The following is a 21,345-nucleotide window of genomic DNA, read 5'->3' as shown; positions in this document are numbered from 1 at the left end:
CTCCAGTGTATCTGAGTTCCTGCCGTTCCAGTCTGCTGTCTTACCCTTGTCCGTGTTCCAGCGTCCTCGCCTAGCATTCCAGTTTGTCTCTCCACTTTACCATTCTTCCTTTCTTGGGTACCAGCTGCCATAGCAGTAGTCTCCCCTAGGCCTGCTACTAACGCTCCCTGTATTGGGGGTGGTTTACCTGGTCTACTCGCCCTGGGGAGGTTCGCTGTCTTGGTCCTGTGGGTTCACCCTTTGGAGTCTTTTCCAGTCCTAACAGTATAACAGGGATAATGGACTCCACTCACCATCGCCAACACTTTCTGAGATCCCACTATCGCCCCGCTCTACTGCTGCCGCTCCCCAATAAGCTCACTTTGTTTTGTAAGATGCACCTCCATTTTCCTCCCAAATTTGGAAGAAAAAATTATGTAATCCAAAAAATAATGTATTTAGATGTATTACTTGTCTACTTTAATGGACAGGGTTAGTGATGAATATGATAATAAATAGCAGGGGCCTTTTTTAGGTGATTTTGCTCACAGTTCAAATAAGGTCACTGGGACATATTAACACTTTTTTTGGCTTTACTTTTCCAGTGTTGATGGAACTGCAAAGCATTGCCAATTACAAAATATCAACTTTGTCACAATAGCCATTATCATTGTTAGGTACAGTTAGACCAACAGTAGCCTACTTCCACTGTCATCCAGGTAATCATGTGTCCAGTTGTGTTATCACCAGGACATGCCGCTGCCTCTATCCCATATATAGTGATCAATGATTGTGGTGTTGAAAGTGGACTTTTCACCAGCATATAAAATTGACCACATCATGAAATAGTGGCACAAAGTAAAAAAACTGTATTTTTGTTGTTTTGTATATTTTAAATTTCTCATCTCCTTTGTGGGATAAAAGCTTTTGAAGTTTATATGACCACAGGAGTGTTAAAGATTTGTCACTGAGAGCATTTACTATTTCCCCGTACATGATCGTGACTAATCATAAGTAGACAGCGAGAAGATAGAAGAACTGTGTGTCATTACAAACACCTTTCTGCATCTATCACAGGCATCGAGGGATAATGCCCTGATAGCTAGCAGAAACACAGCGTGATGTATGTAACACGCTGTTGCTTTCATCTCACAGCACTGACAGTGTAGGGGAAGAAGGTTGGAGAGCTGTGCTGTGAGATAAGAGATGCATACACCACTCTAGATCTGTGCAAGCTCTCAGGGAATTAATTCTGGATGCCTGGGATAGATGCAAAGAAGTGTTTGTAATGATGCACAACTATGCTTTCCTCCCACACTCACCATTGCTTGTAATCACAGAAGACAGTACTCCAGCTCCACCCCTGCTGACCCTTTCCTGCACTGATAGCCTTTATGTTGCGTGACTTCAGGCAAAGGAGCAATCTGTCAAGAAGGAAGAGGAGGCATTTGGCGGGGTGTAGAGCTGGAGTGACATAGGCTTCAGATCTATACCATCCTCTGAATATCAATTTAACCTCTTTACCTCAAAGCCTGTTTTCACCTTCCAGACCAGGCCAAATTTTACAATTTCTGACCAGTGTCAAGTTATGTGATAATAACTCTGGAACACTTCAACAGGTTCCATCGATTCTGAGAATGTTTTCTCATGACATGTTGTACTTCATGATAGTGATAAAATTTGTTCGAAGTACTTGCATTTATTTGTGAAAATATAAGAAATTTGGTGACAACTTGGAAAATTTAGCAATTTTCAAACTTTGATTTTTGTGCCCTTAAGCCAGACACTTATGTCACACAAAATAGTTAATAAATAATATTTCCCAAATCTCTACTTTATATCAGCACAATTTTTGAAACATTTTTTTTTGTAAGGAAGTTATATTGGTTAAAAGTTGACCAGCGATTTCTCATTTTTCCAAATTTACAAAACCATTCTTTTAGGGACCACATCACATTTGAAGTGACTTTGAGGGGTCTATATAATAATAATAATAATAATTTTTATTTATATAGCGCCAACATATTCCGCAGCGCTTTACAAATTATAGAGGGGACTTGTACATACAATAGACATTACAGCATAACAGAAATACAGTTCAAAACAGATACCAAGAGGAGTGAGGGCCCTGCTCGTAAGCTTACAAACTATGAGGAAAAGGGGAGACACGAGAGGTGGATGGTAACAATTGCTATAGTTATTCGGACCAGCCATAGTGTAAGGCTTGGGTGTTCATGTAAAGCTGCATGAACCAGTTAATTAATTTTTTTTTTTTTTTTTAATATAGGCCACACAGGGATCGTTAGGTTAATGCATTGAGGCGGTAGGCCAGTCTGAACAAATGAGTTTTTAGGGCACGCTTAAAACTGTGGGGATTGGGGATTAATCGTATTATCCTAGGTAGTGCATTCCAAAGAATCGGCGCAGCACGTGTAAAGTCTTGGAGACGGGAGTGGGAGGTTCTGATTATTGAGGATGCTAACCTGAGGTCATCAGCGGAGCGGAGGGCACGGGTAGGGTGGTAGACTGAGACCAGAGAGGAGATGTAGGGTGGTGCTGAGCCATGGAGTGCTTTGTGGATGAGGGTAGTAGTTTTGTACTGGATTCTTGAGTGGATGGGTAACCAGTGTAATGACTGGCACAAGGTAGAGGCATCGGTGTAACGGTTGGTGAGGAATATGATCCTGGCAGCAGCATTCAGGACAGATTGGAGCGGGGAGAGTTTGGTAAGAGGGAGGCCGATTAGTAGAGAGTTACAATAGTCCAGACGAGAATGAATAAGTGAAACAGTAAGAGTTTTTGCAGAGTCGAAAGTAAGAAAAGGGCGAATTCTAGAAATGTTTTTGAGATGCAGGTAAGAAGAGCGAGCCAGTGATCGGATGTGGGGGGTGAATGAAAGGTCAGAATCAAGGATGACCCCAAGGCAGCGGGCATGTTGCTTTGGAGTAATGGTGGAACCGCAAACGGAGATGGCAATGTCAGGCAAAGGTAGGTTAGTAGAGGGAGAAAACACGAGGAGTTCAGTTTTTGACAGGTTTAGTTTCAGATAGAGGGAGGACATGATGCTAGAGACAGCGGTAAGACAATCACTGGTGTTTTCTAATAAGGCAGGCGTGAGATCAGGAGAAGAAGTGTATAGTTGGGTGTCGTCAGCATAGAGATGGTACTGGAAGCCAAATCTACTGATTGTTTGTCCAATAGGGGCAGTATACAAAGAGAAGAGGAGGGGGCCTAGGACTGATCCTTGAGGAACCCCAACAGTAAGGGGAAGGTGAGAGGAGGAGGAACCAGCGAAACATACAGTGAAGGATCGGTCAGAGAGATAGGAGGAGAACCAGGAGAGAACGGTGTCCTTGAGGCCGATGGAGCGGAGCATAGTGAGGAGGAGCTGATGATCCACAGTATCAAATGCTGCAGAGAGATCCAAGAGAATTAGCATGGAGTAGTGACCATTAGATTTAGCTGTTAGTCTATATGACATAAAATACCAACAAGTGACACCATTCTAAAGTCTGCCTCCTTCAAGGTGTTGAAAACCACATTCTTAGAAGTATACAATCCTTCACTTAAGATGCTTCACAGGAATTAATGGAATGTGGAAGGCAAAAATGAACATTTAACTTTTTTCACAAAAATGTTACTTTAGACCCACATTTTTTTATTTTCACAAAGGTAACAGGAAAAAATGGAACCCTAAAATTTGTTGTACAATTTCTCCTGAGTAAGCCATATGTGTACTGTTTTGCTCTGAAGGGAAGGAGTGCCATTTGACTTTTTGAATGTAAAATTTGTTGAAATAATTAGTGGACACCATCTCGCCCCTGATGTGCCTAAACAGTGGAAACTGCTCACAATTGACCCCATTGTGGAAACTAGACCCCTCGAGTAACTTATCTAGATGTGTGGTGATCATTTTGACCCCCCCAGGTGCTTTAGAGAAGTTTATAACGTTGAGCCTTGAAATGAAAAAAAAATCACATTTTCCCCACAAAAATGTTCTTTTTTGTCAGCCCCAAATTTTGCATTTTCACAAGAGTTGAGGAATATTACTGTTTTGGCACACAGCAGGGATCGGAAGGGAAGGAACGCCATTTGACTTTTTGAATATAAAATTTGCTGGAATAATTAGTGGACGCCATGTTGTATTTGGAGAGCCCCTGATGAGCTTAAACTGTGGAAAACGCTCACAATTGACCCTATTTTGGAAACTAGACCCCCCAGGAAACTTATCTAGATGTGTGGTGAGCACCTTGAACCCCTAGGTGCTTCACATAAATTTGTAACGTTGAGCCCTGAAATTAAAAAATACATTTTGTCACGCTAAAATGTTTTTAGCCCCAAATTTTGCATTTTCACAAGGGTATCAGGAAAAATTGCAGCATAGAGTTTGTTGTGCAATTTCTCCTGAGTATGGTGATACCCCATATGTGGGGGAAAACTACTGTTTTGGAGCATGGCAGGGCTCATTTGACTTTTTGAATGCAACATTTGATGGAATCATTAGCAGGAGCCATGTCGCATTTGGAGAGCCCTTGATGTGCCTAAACAATGAAAATACGGGAAGTATACGCAGTATGAATAAGAAGACACTGCGGGGCGTCTTCACAGGTGCAGTCAGCTGGACTGCATATGAGGACAGACGGGCAGCGCTCACTGCGCCTGCTCAAGGCAGGAGAAAAGAGCGCAGGCGCCGGCTCATTTCAAAACAGCGGTGAGGAGGCGGCGCCTGGCGCCAAGAAGATTTGAGTGAAGGGTGTGTGGCGTCTGCAGCAGGGGGGAAAGGCCTGCCTCCTTGACTGAAGAAAAGGTATTTAGGACAAATTACAAAACTGATTATTTCGGCAGTTACAACACCCAGAACTAAAAGAGCCACCTTGTCAGAATGCAGCATTACTGCTGCACAAGGTGGCTCTTTTAGTTAAAAACGCCTGGGGGGGGGGGAGCTGACAGTTTCCCTTTAAAACACACATAAACTAGAATCTGCAACAACTTACCTTTATGCCAATAACTGAACTTAGACATCCTCTAACAATAAACTTAACAGAAATCTAATACTAAAATCGAATTGAACGTTACTTTTGCTATTTCTATAGTATTTTTATTACCTTATGAGATGTTTTAACCTCTTGACACAGCAACTGCACCAGAGGTTTGTAGTAATCTGATGGTAGAACAGTCTCATCACGCAGTCGCACTTGTAGCTGAAGAGAACCAAGGTTTCCCCTAAATAGAAGCGACATTAATTTCTGTGAGTACAGTATCTGGATATATTGTCTGTCTATCTAGCTATCTATCTATTTATCTATATTTCTGTATCTTTCTAATCATAAATTAGGAGCATCTAAACCTAGTATGCCGTCTCATCAAGAACAGCGTGAACAACGCCGGTCTTGACTAATCAGATCCTTCATGTATATGCTCAAGAAACCATCACATTTGTGAAGCATGATTCAAGATTAGTCATGGCCACTAAGCAGAAAATGTATTGGTGGCTTCATTCTAGATCACACAATCCCCTATCACAGGAGAGGTAGCTACAGGCAAGTTATGTAGTCATCAGCTCTAGCCAATACCTTAGACTTAAAGATGTTGTTCCATAACATATCCACAGGAAAGATGATAAATATACGATTGTTAAGTGTCTAGCTAAGACCACTACTGATCCCAAGAACGGAGCCCTAAACTCCCTTGTGTGATTGCAATGCTAGAGAGTATATGCAACCACAAGTCCTATGGACAATGAATGGAACACAGGTTGCACATGCTCACTGTGGTTCCATTCACAAAGGCCGACCCTGGACTTGTGATCAAAGGGGGCCCCTATGATCGGGAGCCCAGCGATCATACAATTATCATGCATAGGTGATATTTTTGTTTAACAGGGGTCTACACAAGACATTTTGTTTGGAAAACCTCTTTGCTGGTACAAAAATTGTATGTGTGCTTTTGTAAAGTATTACTTATTCTATTGCAGGTATTAAGTCTATACATTTCTGATCCTATCATAAACTAACAAACTTTGCAGCTATAGTTTATTTACAATTGGCATGGATAACTTTATTTTTCAATGTGACTCCATCAGGGCTCAGCATGTACTTTTAGGTGCCACTTACAAAAATGATGCAAAATAGAAACACAGCAGGGGGGTCTTCCTGAACTACGCAAAAAGAAAAAGATCTCCCATTGCCTGGAACGTCACAAAACATCACCCCATAATCACTTCAACTAAAAGTTAAAATGTCTCATACTAAGGGGATTAACGCACCAAGAATCAATCTTCTCTACTGGATTCCACAATGCTTTGTTATAAAGTACAGAATCCTTACTTAACACAGGTTGCAAATTTCAGAGACCCTTCTATTTTCTCTAAATACCTTATTGTTAGAAAGTAAATGAATACGCAATAAAAAGAACCTAATGTAAGGATTTTCAATGCCGCATGAACTGTTTAAGTGCTACTTAAGGTTTTCTAAGGGGCTGACATTTTCTTGGCTGATTTTTCCAAGCACTACGTGACTCAATAGACAGTTTTACTTATGCAATTATAACCTAAAGTGAAGGAAAACAATATATCTTCAAAAATCCACATTGCAAAGAGACATTGTCAATAAAAAAAAAAAATAATTAAAAAATAGTTTGCTAACATCAACTTACTCATCTACACTGGCTTTGGACTTTCCAGGACTCAGTCTGAACCATCCCTCTTCTTGTAAGTCTTGCTGAAGTCCATTTAAGTTGATCATTACCTAAATTAATTATATTAATTTAGGTTTTGTGTTTCACACAAATAAATAGTGGCTTACACAATTAAATAAAATATAGTAAACATTACATATTTTTAATTCGAGTGTGTTTTTCCTACTAAAGTCAGTAGGAAACAGTACAATGATAGCGATTTCAAAAAAGAACCACAAAAAAGATAGCACGACCTAAAATACTAGGGATTTTCAATAGTTACGTGTGGGTTCAGGAAGCAATTTTTAACCCTTTGAGCAAAAAATAACCTGGATTGTGGGATCCACTGTATTGTATAGTAGGTCAATGATTTTCAATTAAAAGGGATTTCCAGTGAAGGATAGTTGATAAATTATAAATGAGGGGGGTGCAACTGCTGGGACTCACACTCATTGGCAAAATGGGACACTTTTATCCCCGTTATCCACATTTAGAATGGAGCAGCAGAACTCTTCCCGGACTTCCTCTATAGTCATACCCTATAGTGCTATAAATTAATTTAGCATCAATTACAAAGCATCGTACAAAGAACAGCTACATCATTGCATAAAGGAGTGCAGCCCAACAGATTTGTCAGAAAACCTTTAGTTTCCTTTCAGAACCAACATTTTCTATGGATACCATTCAACAAAATACTCCCACAAATGCGGGCCATTGATTGCAAACAAGATTTGTTATTTTTCACACACAACAATTTTTTCCTAACAAATTCATTCAAAACCATGTTGCAAAAGTTAGTACGGTGACTGTTTCCCGTGACACAATAGAGCGTACACTGCAGAGTAATAGCATGCATGAGTGTTGTTCACACAGGAAGCCTCTCCTAAAATCCATGCACATAAAAGCTTGCCTACAATTGGACAAGGCCAGTGTTGAAAAATAGAAAGACTACTGGAACTCTACTCTGGAGTGATGAGACATTTTTGGAAATGATGGTTTCAAACTGAATGGCGCGCAAAGGTGAAGAGAACAAGAAAAATGCATGGTGCCTACAGTGATACATGGTGGTGGCAGTGTCCTTATGTGGAGCTACATGAGTGCTCCTGGTGTCGAGGAGCTACATTTCATTGATGGTATCATGAATTCCCTGATGTAATGCTCTATATTGAAAAAGGCCGCCAGGCCTCGACCAATCAGCGACGGGCACAGCGACGATGATATCATAAAGGACATAGACATCCCGCGTCTCTGATTGGTCGAGGCCGCCAGGCCTCGACCAATCAGCAATGGGCACAGTATCGACGTAGATGTCATAATGGTTGCCATGGCGATGATGATGTCATAAAGGTTGTCTCGACTAATCAGCGACGGGCACAGTCTGCCACGAATTCTGGAATCATCATTGTCCATATACTACGGGTACATGCATATTCTAGAATACCCGATGCGTTAGAATCGGGCCACATATATATATATATACCAGGATGGGACTGGGATGAGGGATGAGGGACATATATACCAGGAAGGAGGGCATATCTATCTATCTATCTATCTATCTATCTACACACTAGGATTGGGCCAGGATGGAGAACATGTACTGTATATATACCAGGATGGGGGGGTGTACCGATCCAAATCAGAGTCTAGTTACGCCACTGAGTGCTAAGCATAAATGAGAACAGCCTGTCTGAAAAGTGATATTTTACTAAATATCTCGCTCAACACAAGAACATTTTCCAACATTTTGATAAGACTGAATTTCATTGAACATTTTCTAACCTATAACTTAAAAGTAAGGTTAATAATATAACTTTCATTACAGAATTTTCAGTTATACTCAAATTAGTGCAAAAATAAAAACCCCACACATCAAAAACTACTTCATCTAGTATTTCGTATGACAACATTAAGTCTTCCTGTTATGGAATGAACAAGTTAGTGACATATCTATATATATAATTGTCTAAGGGTTTTTCCGTCTGTCTGTCTGTCTTTCTGTCTGTCTTTCTGTCTGTCTGTCTGTCTGTCCTGGAAATCCCTGCTCTCTGAATCAGAGATCGGCACAGCATCGACGTAGAAATCCCGCGTCTCTGATTGGTCGAGGCCGCCAGGCCTCGACCAATCAGCAACGGGCACAGCGACGATGATGTCATAATCGTTGCCATGGCGACGATGATGTCATAAAGGTTGCCTCGACCAATCAGCAACGGGCACAGTCTGCCGCGAATTCTGGAATCATCATCTGGAATCATATTCTAGAATACCCGATGCGACCAATCAGCGACGGGCACAGCATCGATGTAGAAATCCCGCGTATCTGATAGTTTTTTTGGCCGCAGCTGAATGATTTACATCTGTTAGCCAGTATAAGTACATGTGGGGGTTGCCTGGTTGCTAGGGAATCCCCACATGTATTTATGCTGGCTAACAGAAGTAAATCATTCAGCTGCGGCAAGAAAAACTAAATCTCCGAGCACTAAAAAATACTCGAAGGACCCCCAAGCATGCTCGAGAAATCTCGAGTAACGAGTATATTCGCTCATCTATATATATAATTGTCTAAGGGTTTTTCCGTCTGTCTGTCTGTCTTTCTGTCTGTCTGTCCAGGAAATCCCACATCTCTGATTGGTCGAGGCTGCCAGGCCTCGACCAATCAGCGACGGGCACAGCGACGATGATGTCATAAAGGACGTAGATATCCCGCGTTTCTGATTCAGCGATGGGCACAGTATCGACGTAGATGTCATAATGGTTGCCATGGCGACGATGATGTCATAAAGGTTGCCTCGGCCAATCAGCGACGGGCACAGTCTGCCGCGAATTCTGGAATCATCATTGTCCATATTCTACGGGGACATGCATATTCTAGAATACCCGATGCGTTAGAATCGGGCCACAATCTAGTCTACTATATAATTGTCTAAGGGTCACTTCCGTCTGTCTGTGTCTTTGTGTCTGTCTGTCACGGATATTCATTAGTCACGGCCTCTGTCTGTCATGGAAATCCAAGTCGCTGATTGGTCATGGCAAAACAGCCACGACCAATCAGCGACGGGCACAGTCCGGCAGAAAAATGGCCGCTCCTTCCTCCCCGCAGTCAGTGCCCGCTCCGTACTCGCCTCCAGTCAGCGCTCACACAGGGTTAATGGCAGCATTGACCACTGTGTAACGCACTCGGTTAACGCTGCTATTAACCCTGTGTGACCAACTTTTTACTATTCATGCTGCCTATACAACATCAATAGTAAAAACATCTAAGGTTAAAAATAATTAAAAAAAATAAAAAATAGTTATATACTCACCGTGTATATACTCATCGCGAGACCGCAATGCACTCTTCAGACTGGAGCGCGCGAGGAGCGTCGGTAACCGCTTCGATCCGGGGGCCAACGGAGGGTGAGAATATAACTATTTTTTATTTTAATTCTTTTTTTAACAGGGATATGGTGCCCACATTGCTATATACTGCGTGGGCTGTGCAATATATTACGTGGGCTGTATTATATACTACTATGTGGCTGGGCAATATACTACTTGGCTGGGCAATATACTACGTGACTGGGCAATATACTACGTGGCTGGGCAATATACTGCGCGGGCTGTGCAATGTACTGCGCGGGCTGTGCAATGTGCTGCGCGGGCTGTGCAATGTACTGCGCGGGCTGTGCTATACACTACATGGCCTGTGCTATACACTACGTGGCCTGTGTTATACACTATGTGGCCTGTGTTATACACTACGTGGCCTGTGTTATACACTATGTGGCCTGTGTTATACACTACGTGGCTTGTGTTATACACTACATGGCCTGTGTTATACACTACGTGACCTGTGTTATACACTATGTGGGCTGTGTTATACACTGCGTGCGTGGTACTGCGTGGGTTGTGCAATATACTACGCGGACTGGGCAATATACTACGTGACTGGGCAATATAGTATGTGGCTGGGCAATATACTACGTGTCTGTGCTGTATACTACATGGCTCTGTGCTGTATACTACGTGACTGGGCAATATACTTCGAGGCTGGGCAATATACTATGTGGCTGGGCAATATACTATGTGGCTGGGCAATATACTACATCACTGGGCAATATACTACGTGGCTGGGCAATATACTTCGTGGTTGGGCAATATACTACGTGGCTGGGCAATATACTACGTGGTTGGGCAATATACTACGTGGCTGGGCAATATACTACGTGGTTGGGCAATATACTACGTGGCTGGCAATATACTACGTGGACATGCATATTCTAGAATACCCGATGCGTTAGAATCGGGCCACCATCTAGTTACATCTATATTTTTCAATTCTGTAAGAACAACCTCTCTTAGAGCCTGGATGCTGGACAGAGAGTGATGACAACTTGACTCTGTAGAATTACCCATAGGTGTTCAATTGAGTTCAGATGAGGAGACATACTTGGCCACTGAATCACCAATTTCTTCTGTAGAAATGCAACAGTGGTCTTAGATGTGTGTTTTGGACTGATGAAGGGGACGGATTGTCCCAGAAATGTACTGTGTGTTGAATAAATTGATTTTCTTATCTGACCTGGGTAGTTCCTGACTCAGAGATTGGTGCCCTGTGCATCTCCACTGCCCATCTTTCATCAGTTATCACTACATTAGAGGTGCTGCAACGCTCTAGGACTGCCATCATTCACAGCTTAGCATCAGTGTTGTGCCTTGCATGCACAACAAAAAAAAGTAAGTTGAACACCTCTTTCCCTACCTCATATGTGAGGGGACATTCTTCCCATGGAGTGGTCTTTTGGTTTATTTTTATAGAAAAAAATAAATAATCATACTCACCTTACCTCTGCTCCCATGCCGCACAGTGTACTTTTCTGAGCTGGCAGCTGACTTCAGCATGCAAGCGAGGGGAGCACATGACGTCACTGCCATGCATCCCCAGTCACCTGCATGCCGTCATAAGCTGTGGGCCTCTGATTAGAGAGCAGCGTGCATTGCCGCTCACGGACCCGACGGATCTCTGTGCCACAAAACATTTCTGTTGAATGTGCATCAGAGGATTCACAGCCAGATGAAGTTTGCGCTGGCGTCGGCGGGCCCCCCACCCACATTGGCCTGTTGGCAGTCGCAACCTCTGAAACCGAATTTGTTACGCCACCATTAGAACTGTATAATGTAAGATTTGGCTATTGAAATTTATTGAAACTATCAAAGCTTAACGCTGGGGTCACACTAGAGAGAAATACGGATGACTGAGAGCCGCAAAAACAACACATTGCACTGGGACCAATGTTTCTCTATAGGGCAGCTCCCATCAGCCGTATATTTCTCGGCCGTATTTCACGGGCTGAGAAAATCACAGCATGCTGCGATTGTCAGCGTATTCCTCCAAAAATCCGCCAATGTAAGTCTATCAGGGCGAGGAAAGCTCGCACACCACACGGACCATCAGTGTGACTTGTGAGAAATACGCACCAGTGTTCTATAGAAAAGCCGGCAATTCAGTGCAGTGTACAGTAAAATAACACTGACAGGTTAGAATAGAATAGCTAAAATAAATGTCTACACATAGAATAGGTGTATATATATATATATATGTATATCTATATATACAGTGGGGCAAAAAAGTATTTAGTCAGTCAGCAATAGTGCAAGTTCCACCACTTAAAAAGATGAGAGGCGTCTGTAATTTACATCATAGGTAGACCTCTACTATGGGAGACAAACTGAGAAAAAAAATCCAGAAAATCACATTGTCTTTTTTTTTAACAATTTATTTGCATATTATGGTGGAAAATAAGTATTTGGTCAGAAACAAAATTTCATCTCAATACTTTGTAATATATCCTTTGTTGGCAATGACAGAGGTCAAACGTTTTCTGTAAGTCTTCACAAGGTTGCCACACACTGTTGTTGGCATGTTGGCCCATTCCTCCATGCAGATCTCCTCTAGAGCAGTGATGTTTTTGGCTTTTCGCTTGGCAACACGGACTTTCAACTCCCTCCAAAGGTTTTCTATAGGGTTGAGATCTGGAGACTGGCTAGGCCACTCCAGGACCTTGAAATGCTTCTTACGAAGCCACTCCTTCGTTGCCCTGGCGGTGTGCTTTGGATCATTGTCATGTTGAAAGACCCAGCCACGTTTCATCTTCAATGCCCTTGCTGATGGAAGGAGGTTTGCACTCAAAATCTCACGATACATGGCCCCATTCATTCTTTCATGTACCCGGATCAGTCGTCCTGGCCCCTTTGCAGAGAAACAGCCCCAAAGCATGATGTTTCCACCACCATGCTTTACAGTAGGTATGGTGTTTGATGGATGCAACACAGTATTCTTTTTCCTCCAAACACGACAAGTTGTGTTTCTACCAAACAGTTCCAGTTTGGTTTCATCAGACCATAGGACATTCTCCCAAAACTCCTCTGGATCATCCAAATGCTCTCTAGCAAACTTCAGACGGGCCCAGACTTGTACTGGCTTAAGCAGTGGGACACGTCTGGCACTGCAGGATCTGAGTCCATGGTGGCGTAGTGTGTTACTTATGGTAGGCCTTGTTACATTGGTCCCAGCTCTCTGCAGTTCATTCACTAGGTCCCCCACGTGGTTCTGGGAGTTTTGCTCACCGTTCTTGTGATCATTCTGACCCCACGGGGTGGGATTTTGCGTGGAGCCCAGATCGAGGGAGATTATCAGTGGTCTTGTATGTCTTCCATTTTCTAATTATTGCTCCCACTGTTGATTTCTTCACTCCAAGCTGGTTGGCTATTGCAGATTCAGTCTTCCCCTCCTGGTGCAGGGCTACAATTTTGTTTCTGGTGTCCTTTGACAGCTCTTTGGTCTTCACCATAGTGGAGTTTGGAGTCAGACTGTTTGAGGGTGTGCACAGGTGTCTTTTTATACTGATAACAAGTTTAAACAGGTGCCATTACTACAGGTAATGAGTGGAGGAAAGAGGAGACTCTTAATGAAGAAGTTACAGGTCTGTGAGAGCCAGAAATCTTGATTGTTTGTTTCTGACCAAATACTTATTTTCCACCATAATATGCAAATAAAATGATAAAAAAATAGACAATGTGATTTTCTGGATTTTTTTTTCTCAGTTTGTCTCCCATAGTTGAGGTCTACCTATGATGTAAATTACAGACGCCTCTCATCTTTTTAAGTGGTGGAACTTGCACTATTGCTGACTGACTAAATACTTTTTTGCCCCACTGTATATGTATATCTATAATATAACGGTGGGAGCGTCACTCTGTCCGAAGCCTTTATAGACTGCGCAAGCGCGACGCACAGACCCCCCTCCCACCCCCTGAGCGCACCCCCCTCCCACCTCCTGTGCACCCCCCCCCCGTGTGCCTTCCCCCCCGCCCACCCCCCCGCTGTGATTAAAATACTCACCTAGCTTCCGGATCCCTCGCAGCAGCATCCTCTTCTGGCCGCAGCCTCTCCTATATGCGATCACGTGGGGCCGCCGATTACAGTACTGAATATGCGGCTCTGCCCCTTTGGGAGGCGGAGCCGCATATTCATGATTTTAATCGGCGGCCCCACGTGACCGCATACAGGAGAGGCTGCGGCCAGAAGAGGACGCTGCGACAGGGGATCCGGAAGCTAGGTGAGTATTTTAATCACAGCGGGGGGGGGGGGGGGGGGCGCACCGGGGGTGGGAGGGGGGACCTGGATCTGCATTTTAAACACTAATATTCATGTGTTCCCTGCAGCAAACGCTGCCGCAGGGGACATATGAATCGCGGCTTCAGCACCAGTGGGGGGGACAGCGCTTAATGTAGCGCTGTCTCCTGCACGGCACAAGGACTGCACATGGACAATCTCCGTGTGCGGTACGTGTTTTACACGTCCAGCACAGCCGACCCAGCACAGCCACGCACAGCCGCCCCAGCACAGCCACCCCAGCACAGCCACAGCCACGCACAGCCGCCTCCAGCACAGCCGCCCCCAGCACAGGCACGCACAGCCGCCCCAGCACAGCCACGCACAGCCGCCCCCAGCACAGCCACGCACAGCCGCCCCAGCACAGCCACGCACAGCCGCCCCAGCACAGCCACGCACAGCCACCCCAGCACAGCCACAGCCACGCACAGCCGCCCCCAGCACAGCCGCCCCCAGCACAGGCACGCACAGCCGCCCCAGCACAGCCACGCACAGCCACCCCAGCACAGCCACGCACAGCCACAGCCACGCACAGCCGCCCCCAGCACAGCCGCCCCCAGCACAGGCACGCACAGCCACCCCAGCACAGCCACGCACAGCCACCCCAGCACAGCCACAGCCACACACAGCCGCCCCCAGCACAGCCACAGCCACGCACAGCCGCCCCCAGCACAGCCGCCCCAGCACAGCCACAGCTACAGCCACGCACAGCCGCCCCCAGCACAGCCACACACAGCCGCCCCAGCACAGCCACGCACAGCCACCCCAGCACAGCCACGCACAGCCGCCCCCAGCACAGCCACGCACAGCCGCCCCCAGCACAGCCACAGCCACGCACAGCCGCCCCAGCACAGCCACGCACAGCCACCCCAGCACAGCCACAGCCACGCACAGCCGCCCCAGCACAGCCACGCACAGCCACCCCAGCACAGCCACGCACAGCCGCCCCCAGCACAGCCGCCCCCAGCACAGCCACAGCCACGCACAGCCGCCCCCAGCACAGCCGCCCCAGCACAGCCACAGCTACAGCCACGCACAGCCGCCCCAGCACAGCCACGCACAGCCGCCCCAGCACAGCCACGCACAGCCGCCCCAGCACAGCCACGCACAGCCACCCCAGCACAGCCACAGCCGCCCCCAGCACAGCCACAGCCACGCACAGCCACCCCCAGCACAGCCTCCCCCAGCACAGCCACAGCCACGCACAGCCACCCCCAGCACAGCCGCCTCCAGCACAGCCACGCACAGCCGCCCCAGCACAGCCACCCCAGCACAGCCACGCACAGCCGCCCCCAGCACAGCCACAGCCACGCACAGCCGCCCCAGCACAGTCACCTCCAGCACAGCTACAGCCACGCACAGCCGCCCCCAGCACAGCCACAGCCACGCACAGCCGCCCCCAGCACAGCCACAGCCATGCACAGCCGCCCCCAGCACAGCCACGCACAGCCACAGCCTCGCACAGCCGCCCCAGCACAGCCACAGCCATGCACAGCCGCCCCCAGCACAGCCACGCACAGCCGCCCCCAGCACAGCCACAGCCACGTACAGCCACCCCCAGCACAGCCACGCACAGCCGCCCCCAGCACAGCCACAGCCACACACAGCCGCCCCCAGCACAGCCACGCACAGCCGCCCCCAGCACAGCCACGCACAGTCGCCCCCAGCACAGCCACAGCCGCCCCCAGCACAGCCACAGCCACGCACAGCCGCCCCCAGCACAGCCACACACAGCCGCCCCCAGCACAGCCACAGCCACGCACAGCCACCCCCAGCACAGCCACGCACAGCCGCCCCCAGCACAGCCACGCACAGCCGCCCCCAGCACAGCCACGCACAGCCGCCCCCAGCACAGCCACGCACAGCCGCCCCCAGCACAGCCACGCACAGCCGCCCCAGCACAGCCACGCACAGCCGCCGCCAGCACAGCCACGCACAGCCGCACCCAGCACAGCCAAGCACAGCCGCCCCCAGCACAGCCACAGCCGCCCCCAGCACAGCCACGCACAGCCGCCCCCAGCACAGCCACACACAGCCGCCCCCAGCACAGCCACGCACAGCCACCCCCAGCACAGCCACGCACAGCCGCCCCCAGCACAGCCACGCACAGCCGCCCCCAGCACAGCCACGCACAGCCGCCCCCAGCACAGCCACGCACAGCCGCCGCCAGCACAGCCACGCACAGCCGCACCCAGCACAGCCAAGCACAGCCGCCCCCAGCACAGCCACGCACAGCCACCCCCAGCATAGCCATGCATAGCCGCCCCCAGCACAGCCACGCACAGCAGCCCCCAGCACAGCCGCCCCATGCACAGCCACGCACAGCCGCCCCATGCACAGCCACGCACAGCCTCCCCCAGCACAGCCACACACAGCGCCCCCAACACAGCCACGCACAGCCGCCCCCAGCACAGCCACACACAGCGCCCCCAGCACAGCTGCCCCCAGCACAGCCACGCACAGCCGCCCCCAGCACAGCCACACACAGCCGCCCCCAGCACAGCCACCCGCACTCGGGCAGTAGAGCCGGAGAGAGAAAGATGGGAGCAACATATGGCAGAATGGAAACAGGAACAGGCAGAATGGGTGCAGCACATTACAACAGAATGGGGGCACAGGATGGCAACAGCACATGACAGAATGGTTACGCACCATGGGAGCAGCACATGACAGAATGGGGGTGCACGATGGGAGCAGCATATGACAGAATGGGGGCGCACACATGACAGGATGGGGGTGCAGGATGGGAGCACATGACAGGATGGGGGTGCAGGATGGGAGCACATGACAGGATGAGGGTGCAGGATGGGAGCACATGACAGGATGGGGGTGCAGGATGGGAGCAAATGACAGGATGGGGACGCAGGATGGGAGCACATGACAGGATGGGGACGCAGGATGGGAGCATATGACAGGATGGGGACGCAGGATGGAGCAGCACATGACAGGATGGGGGTGCAGAATGGGAGCAGCCCATGACAGAATGGGGGCGCAGGATGGGAGCAGCACATGACAGGATGGGGGTGCAGGATGGGAACAGCCCATGACAGAATGGGGGCGCAGGATGGGAGCAGCACATGACAGAATGGGGGTGCAGGATGGGAACAGCACATGACAGGACGGGGGCGCAGGATGGAGCAGCACATGACAGGATGGGGACGCAGGATGGGAGCAGCACATGTCAGGATGGGGACGCAGGATGGTGCAGCACATGACAGGATGGAGACCATATACTAATATAAATGCTCGCCACCCGGGCGTAGAACGGGTTCAATAGCTAGTATATATATATATGTGTGTGTCAGTGAGACACATATATATATTTATTTATATATCACACAGAGCTAGATAGCAGAAAAGCCGGTACTTCAATTGTCGGCTTTTGCTAAATCATTACCGAAACCTCCATTATTAACCAGGCTTAATGTCACCTTACAATAGCAAGGAGATATTAACCCCTTATTACCCCATATGCCAATGCCACTGGGCAGTGGGAAGAGAGATGTGCCTTTTCCGGGGTGGCTGGGGACAGATTTTTTTAGCCAGGGGGCCAATAACCATGGTCCCTCTCTAGGCTATTAATATCTGCCCTCAGTCACTGGCTTTCCCTCTCTGATGGAGAAAATTGCGCGGGAGCCCACGCCAGATTTTTCTGTGAATTAACCCTTTATTTTAACACGTAGAGCTCACAAATTTTGCACACACACACTATTAACATTATTAGCGAGGGATATATAAAAATATAATGGATATGCAATGGTTTACTGTATGTAAACCATGTCTCATATCCTGTTGGGTTCGGTAAGTATTTAGCAAAAGCCGGCAATTGAATTACCGGCTTTTTTGCTATCTAGCACTGTATGAAATATAAATATATATATACATGTATATATGTGTGTGTGTCAATGACACACATATATATATGTATATATATATATATATATATATATATATATATATATATATACCGTATATATAGACTGTATATATGTTTTCAAGAATATTTGAGCCCATGGATCCATTATATGTCCATTTTTCAAATCTCGCCATACAAATGACACATTGATACTTTTTGGAGAAAAAAATCGCAACCTCGCTTTGAATACGGATGACACACGGATCACTCTTCATGAACATTTCTGTGTATCTCAACCGTGTAAAACGGACCAATTTTTTATACGTTGTGTGTGATTCCAGCCTAACTATGTAAAACTTGTTCCTCACTTACAATATCTGCCTGCTGAATTGGAGAGATACATGTGGCCTGGTCATACTTTGATGCAAGGTGTTAACTGGGTCTAAGAAGTCTTCCCACTAAACTATGTTTTTAAATCTTTAAGAAAAAGAAAACAAAAACAAGTGAAAAAAGTGTACAAAAATGTGGATCAACATTATATGACTGCTTAAAAAAAGTGCAAAATTTTGTGCAGTTGGATAACAAAATGAGAAAGGATCTTTATTTTAAAGGGAACCTGTCACCCCCAAAATCGAAGGTGAGGTAAGCCCAACAGCATCAGGGGCTTATCTACAGCATTCTCTAATGCTGTAGATAAGCCCCCAATGTATCCTGAAAGATGAGAAAAAGAGGTTAGATTTTTATACTCACCTGGGTGGGCGGTCCGATCCGATGGGTGTCGTGGTTCGGTCCAGCACCTCTCATCTTCTTATGATGACGTCCTCTTCTTGTCTTCACGCTGCGGCTCCGTACTTTGTCTGCCTTGTGTTGAGGGCAGAGCAAAGTACTGCAGTGTGCAGGTACCGGGAAAGGTCAGAGAGGCCTGCGCACTGCAGTGCTTTGCTCTGCCCTCAACAGGGCAGACAAAGTACGCCTGTGCCGGAGCCGCAGCGTGAAAACAAGAGGACGTCACCGTAAAAAGATGGGAGGCCCCGGACCGGACCGCGACACCTATCGGTTCGGACCGCCCACCCAGGTGAGTATAATCTAACCTCTTTTTCTCATCTTTCAGGTTACATAGGGGGCTTATCTACAGCATTCCAGAATGCTGTAGATAAGCCCCTGATGCCGGTGGGCTTAGCTCACCTTCGATTTTGGGGGTGACAGGTACCCTTTAACCCCTTTCTGACCTCGGACGGAATAGTATGTCCAAGGTCAGAAGCCCCTCTTTGATGCGGGCTCCGGCGGTGAGCCCGCATCAAAGCCAGGACATGTCAGCTGTTTTGAACAACTCACATGTGCCCGTAATAGGCACGGGTAGAATCGCGATCTGCCCGCACCTATTAACTAGTTAAATGCCGCTGTCAAACGCAGACAGCGGCATTTAACTACCGCATCCGGGTGGCCGGAAATGACGGCATCGCCGACCCCCGTCACATGATCGGAGGTCGCCGATGCTTGTACATTGTAACCATAGAGGTCCTTGAGACCTCTATGGTTACTGATCGCCTGTAGCTGTGAGCGCCACCCTGTGGTCGGCGCTCACAGCACACCTGATTTTCTGCTACATAGCAGCGAACATCAGATCGCTGCTATGTAGCAGAGCCGATCGTGCTCTGCCTGCTTCTAGCCTCCCATGGAGGCTATTGAAGCATGGCAAAAGTAAAAAAAAAAAGTAAAAAAAAATGTGAAAAAAATAAAAAAAATATAACAGTTTAAATCATCCCCCCTTTCGCCCCAATCAAAATAAATAAAAAAAAAAAAATTAAATCTACACATATTTGGTATCACCGCGTTCAGAATCGCCCGATCTATTAATTTAAAAAAAGCATTAACCTGATCGCTAAACGGCGTAGCAAGAAAAAAATTTGAAACGCCAGAATTACGTTTTCTTGGTCGCCGCAACATTGCATTAAAATGCAATAACGGGCGATCAAAAGAACGTATCTGTACCAAAATGCTATCATTAAAAACGTAATCTCGGCATGGAAAAACTAAGCCCTCAACCGACCCCAGATCATGAAAAATGGAGACGCTACGAGTATCGGAAAATGGCGCAAATTTTTTTTTTTTTTTTTTTAGCAAAGTTTGGAATTTTTTTTCACCACTTGGGTAAAAAATAACCTAGTCATGTTAGGTGTCTATGAACTCGTACTGACCTGGAGAATCATAATGTCAGGTCAGTTTTAGCATTTAGTGAACCTAGCAAAAAAGCCAAACAAAAAACAAGTGTGGGACTGCACTTTTTTTGCAATTTCACTGCATTTGGAATTTTTTTCCCGTTTTCTAGTACACGACATGCTAAAACCAATGATGTCGTTCAAAAGTACAACTCGTTCCGCAAAAAATAAGTCCTCACATGGCCAAATTGACGGAAAAATAAAAAAGTTATGGCTCTGGGAAGGAGGGGAGTGAAAAATGAACACGGAAAAACGAAAAATCCCAAGGTCATGAAGGGGTTAAAGAAAGCCAAACCAAAGGCAAATTGTAAACCCTGGAGTTAAGGGACTATTTGATTCATGAATACCGTTATATGCTAGGTCTGAGTTAAATTTCATGTGTATTCATCTGAAAACAGAAAAGTATAACAATTTTAAATAAAACTGGTTATTTATCATGTACTGTATCTATTCAGTGAGATTACATATGCCACCGAAATGACCTTGCATTTATTAGCTTTCAGGTAATTATTACAATTTTGTATGCACAGGTGAGTATCATAAAATCTGCGTGCTGGTACAATGGTCCTATTCAGTATCAGACAAACGTACATTGAACAGGGAAAAGAAAATAGCAATATTACTGGATAGACACATGTCTAAAAATAACATCTCATTTTCTCTAGCTAGAACAGCAATAAGAAGCAGCTAACCCCCCGCTGGTGATGCACAAAAGCAGCCGCACCGCATTGTGAAATTCACCGGCTGAGAAATCACTTTCCCTTTTCTAATCATTTTTAATTTCTCTTGAAGCGCTATACCAAACCCATTTCTGTTCTACAGGAACAAAACATTGTTAAATAGCCAATTATTTCTTGTTCTTCTTCATTTATAGCAGCAGTTTTTCTGGAACTAAGGTGATTTAATGAAGACTGATCAACGCTTCTGATTCTATCTTTAGCCTCTGGGTTAGTAGCATGCCC

General features: G+C 46.5%; 1 protein-coding gene across 5 annotated transcripts in view; it reads right to left on the bottom strand.

The window, feature by feature from the left end:
• LOC138670188 (ras GTPase-activating protein 4-like) overlaps window positions 1-21,345 on the bottom strand; it is a 324,283-nt gene that overhangs the window by 60,316 nt on the left and 242,622 nt on the right. For all 5 annotated transcript variants that reach the window (XM_069757300.1, XM_069757303.1, XM_069757302.1 and 2 more), the window contains 2 exons: window positions 6,634-6,725; window positions 5,085-5,202 (listed from right to left, as the gene is read on the bottom strand). In XM_069757300.1, the coding sequence (XP_069613401.1) occupies window positions 5,085-5,202; window positions 6,634-6,725 (210 nt within the window). The remainder of the gene's footprint in view (window positions 1-5,084; window positions 5,203-6,633; window positions 6,726-21,345) is intronic.

This window comes from Ranitomeya imitator, chromosome 3 (assembly GCF_032444005.1).
Source record: "Ranitomeya imitator isolate aRanImi1 chromosome 3, aRanImi1.pri, whole genome shotgun sequence".
In the NCBI taxonomy this organism is placed as follows: domain Eukaryota; kingdom Metazoa; phylum Chordata; class Amphibia; order Anura; family Dendrobatidae; genus Ranitomeya; species Ranitomeya imitator.
Note: the sequence above shows the minus strand (reverse complement) of the source record. Positions and strands in the feature narration are given on the sequence as shown.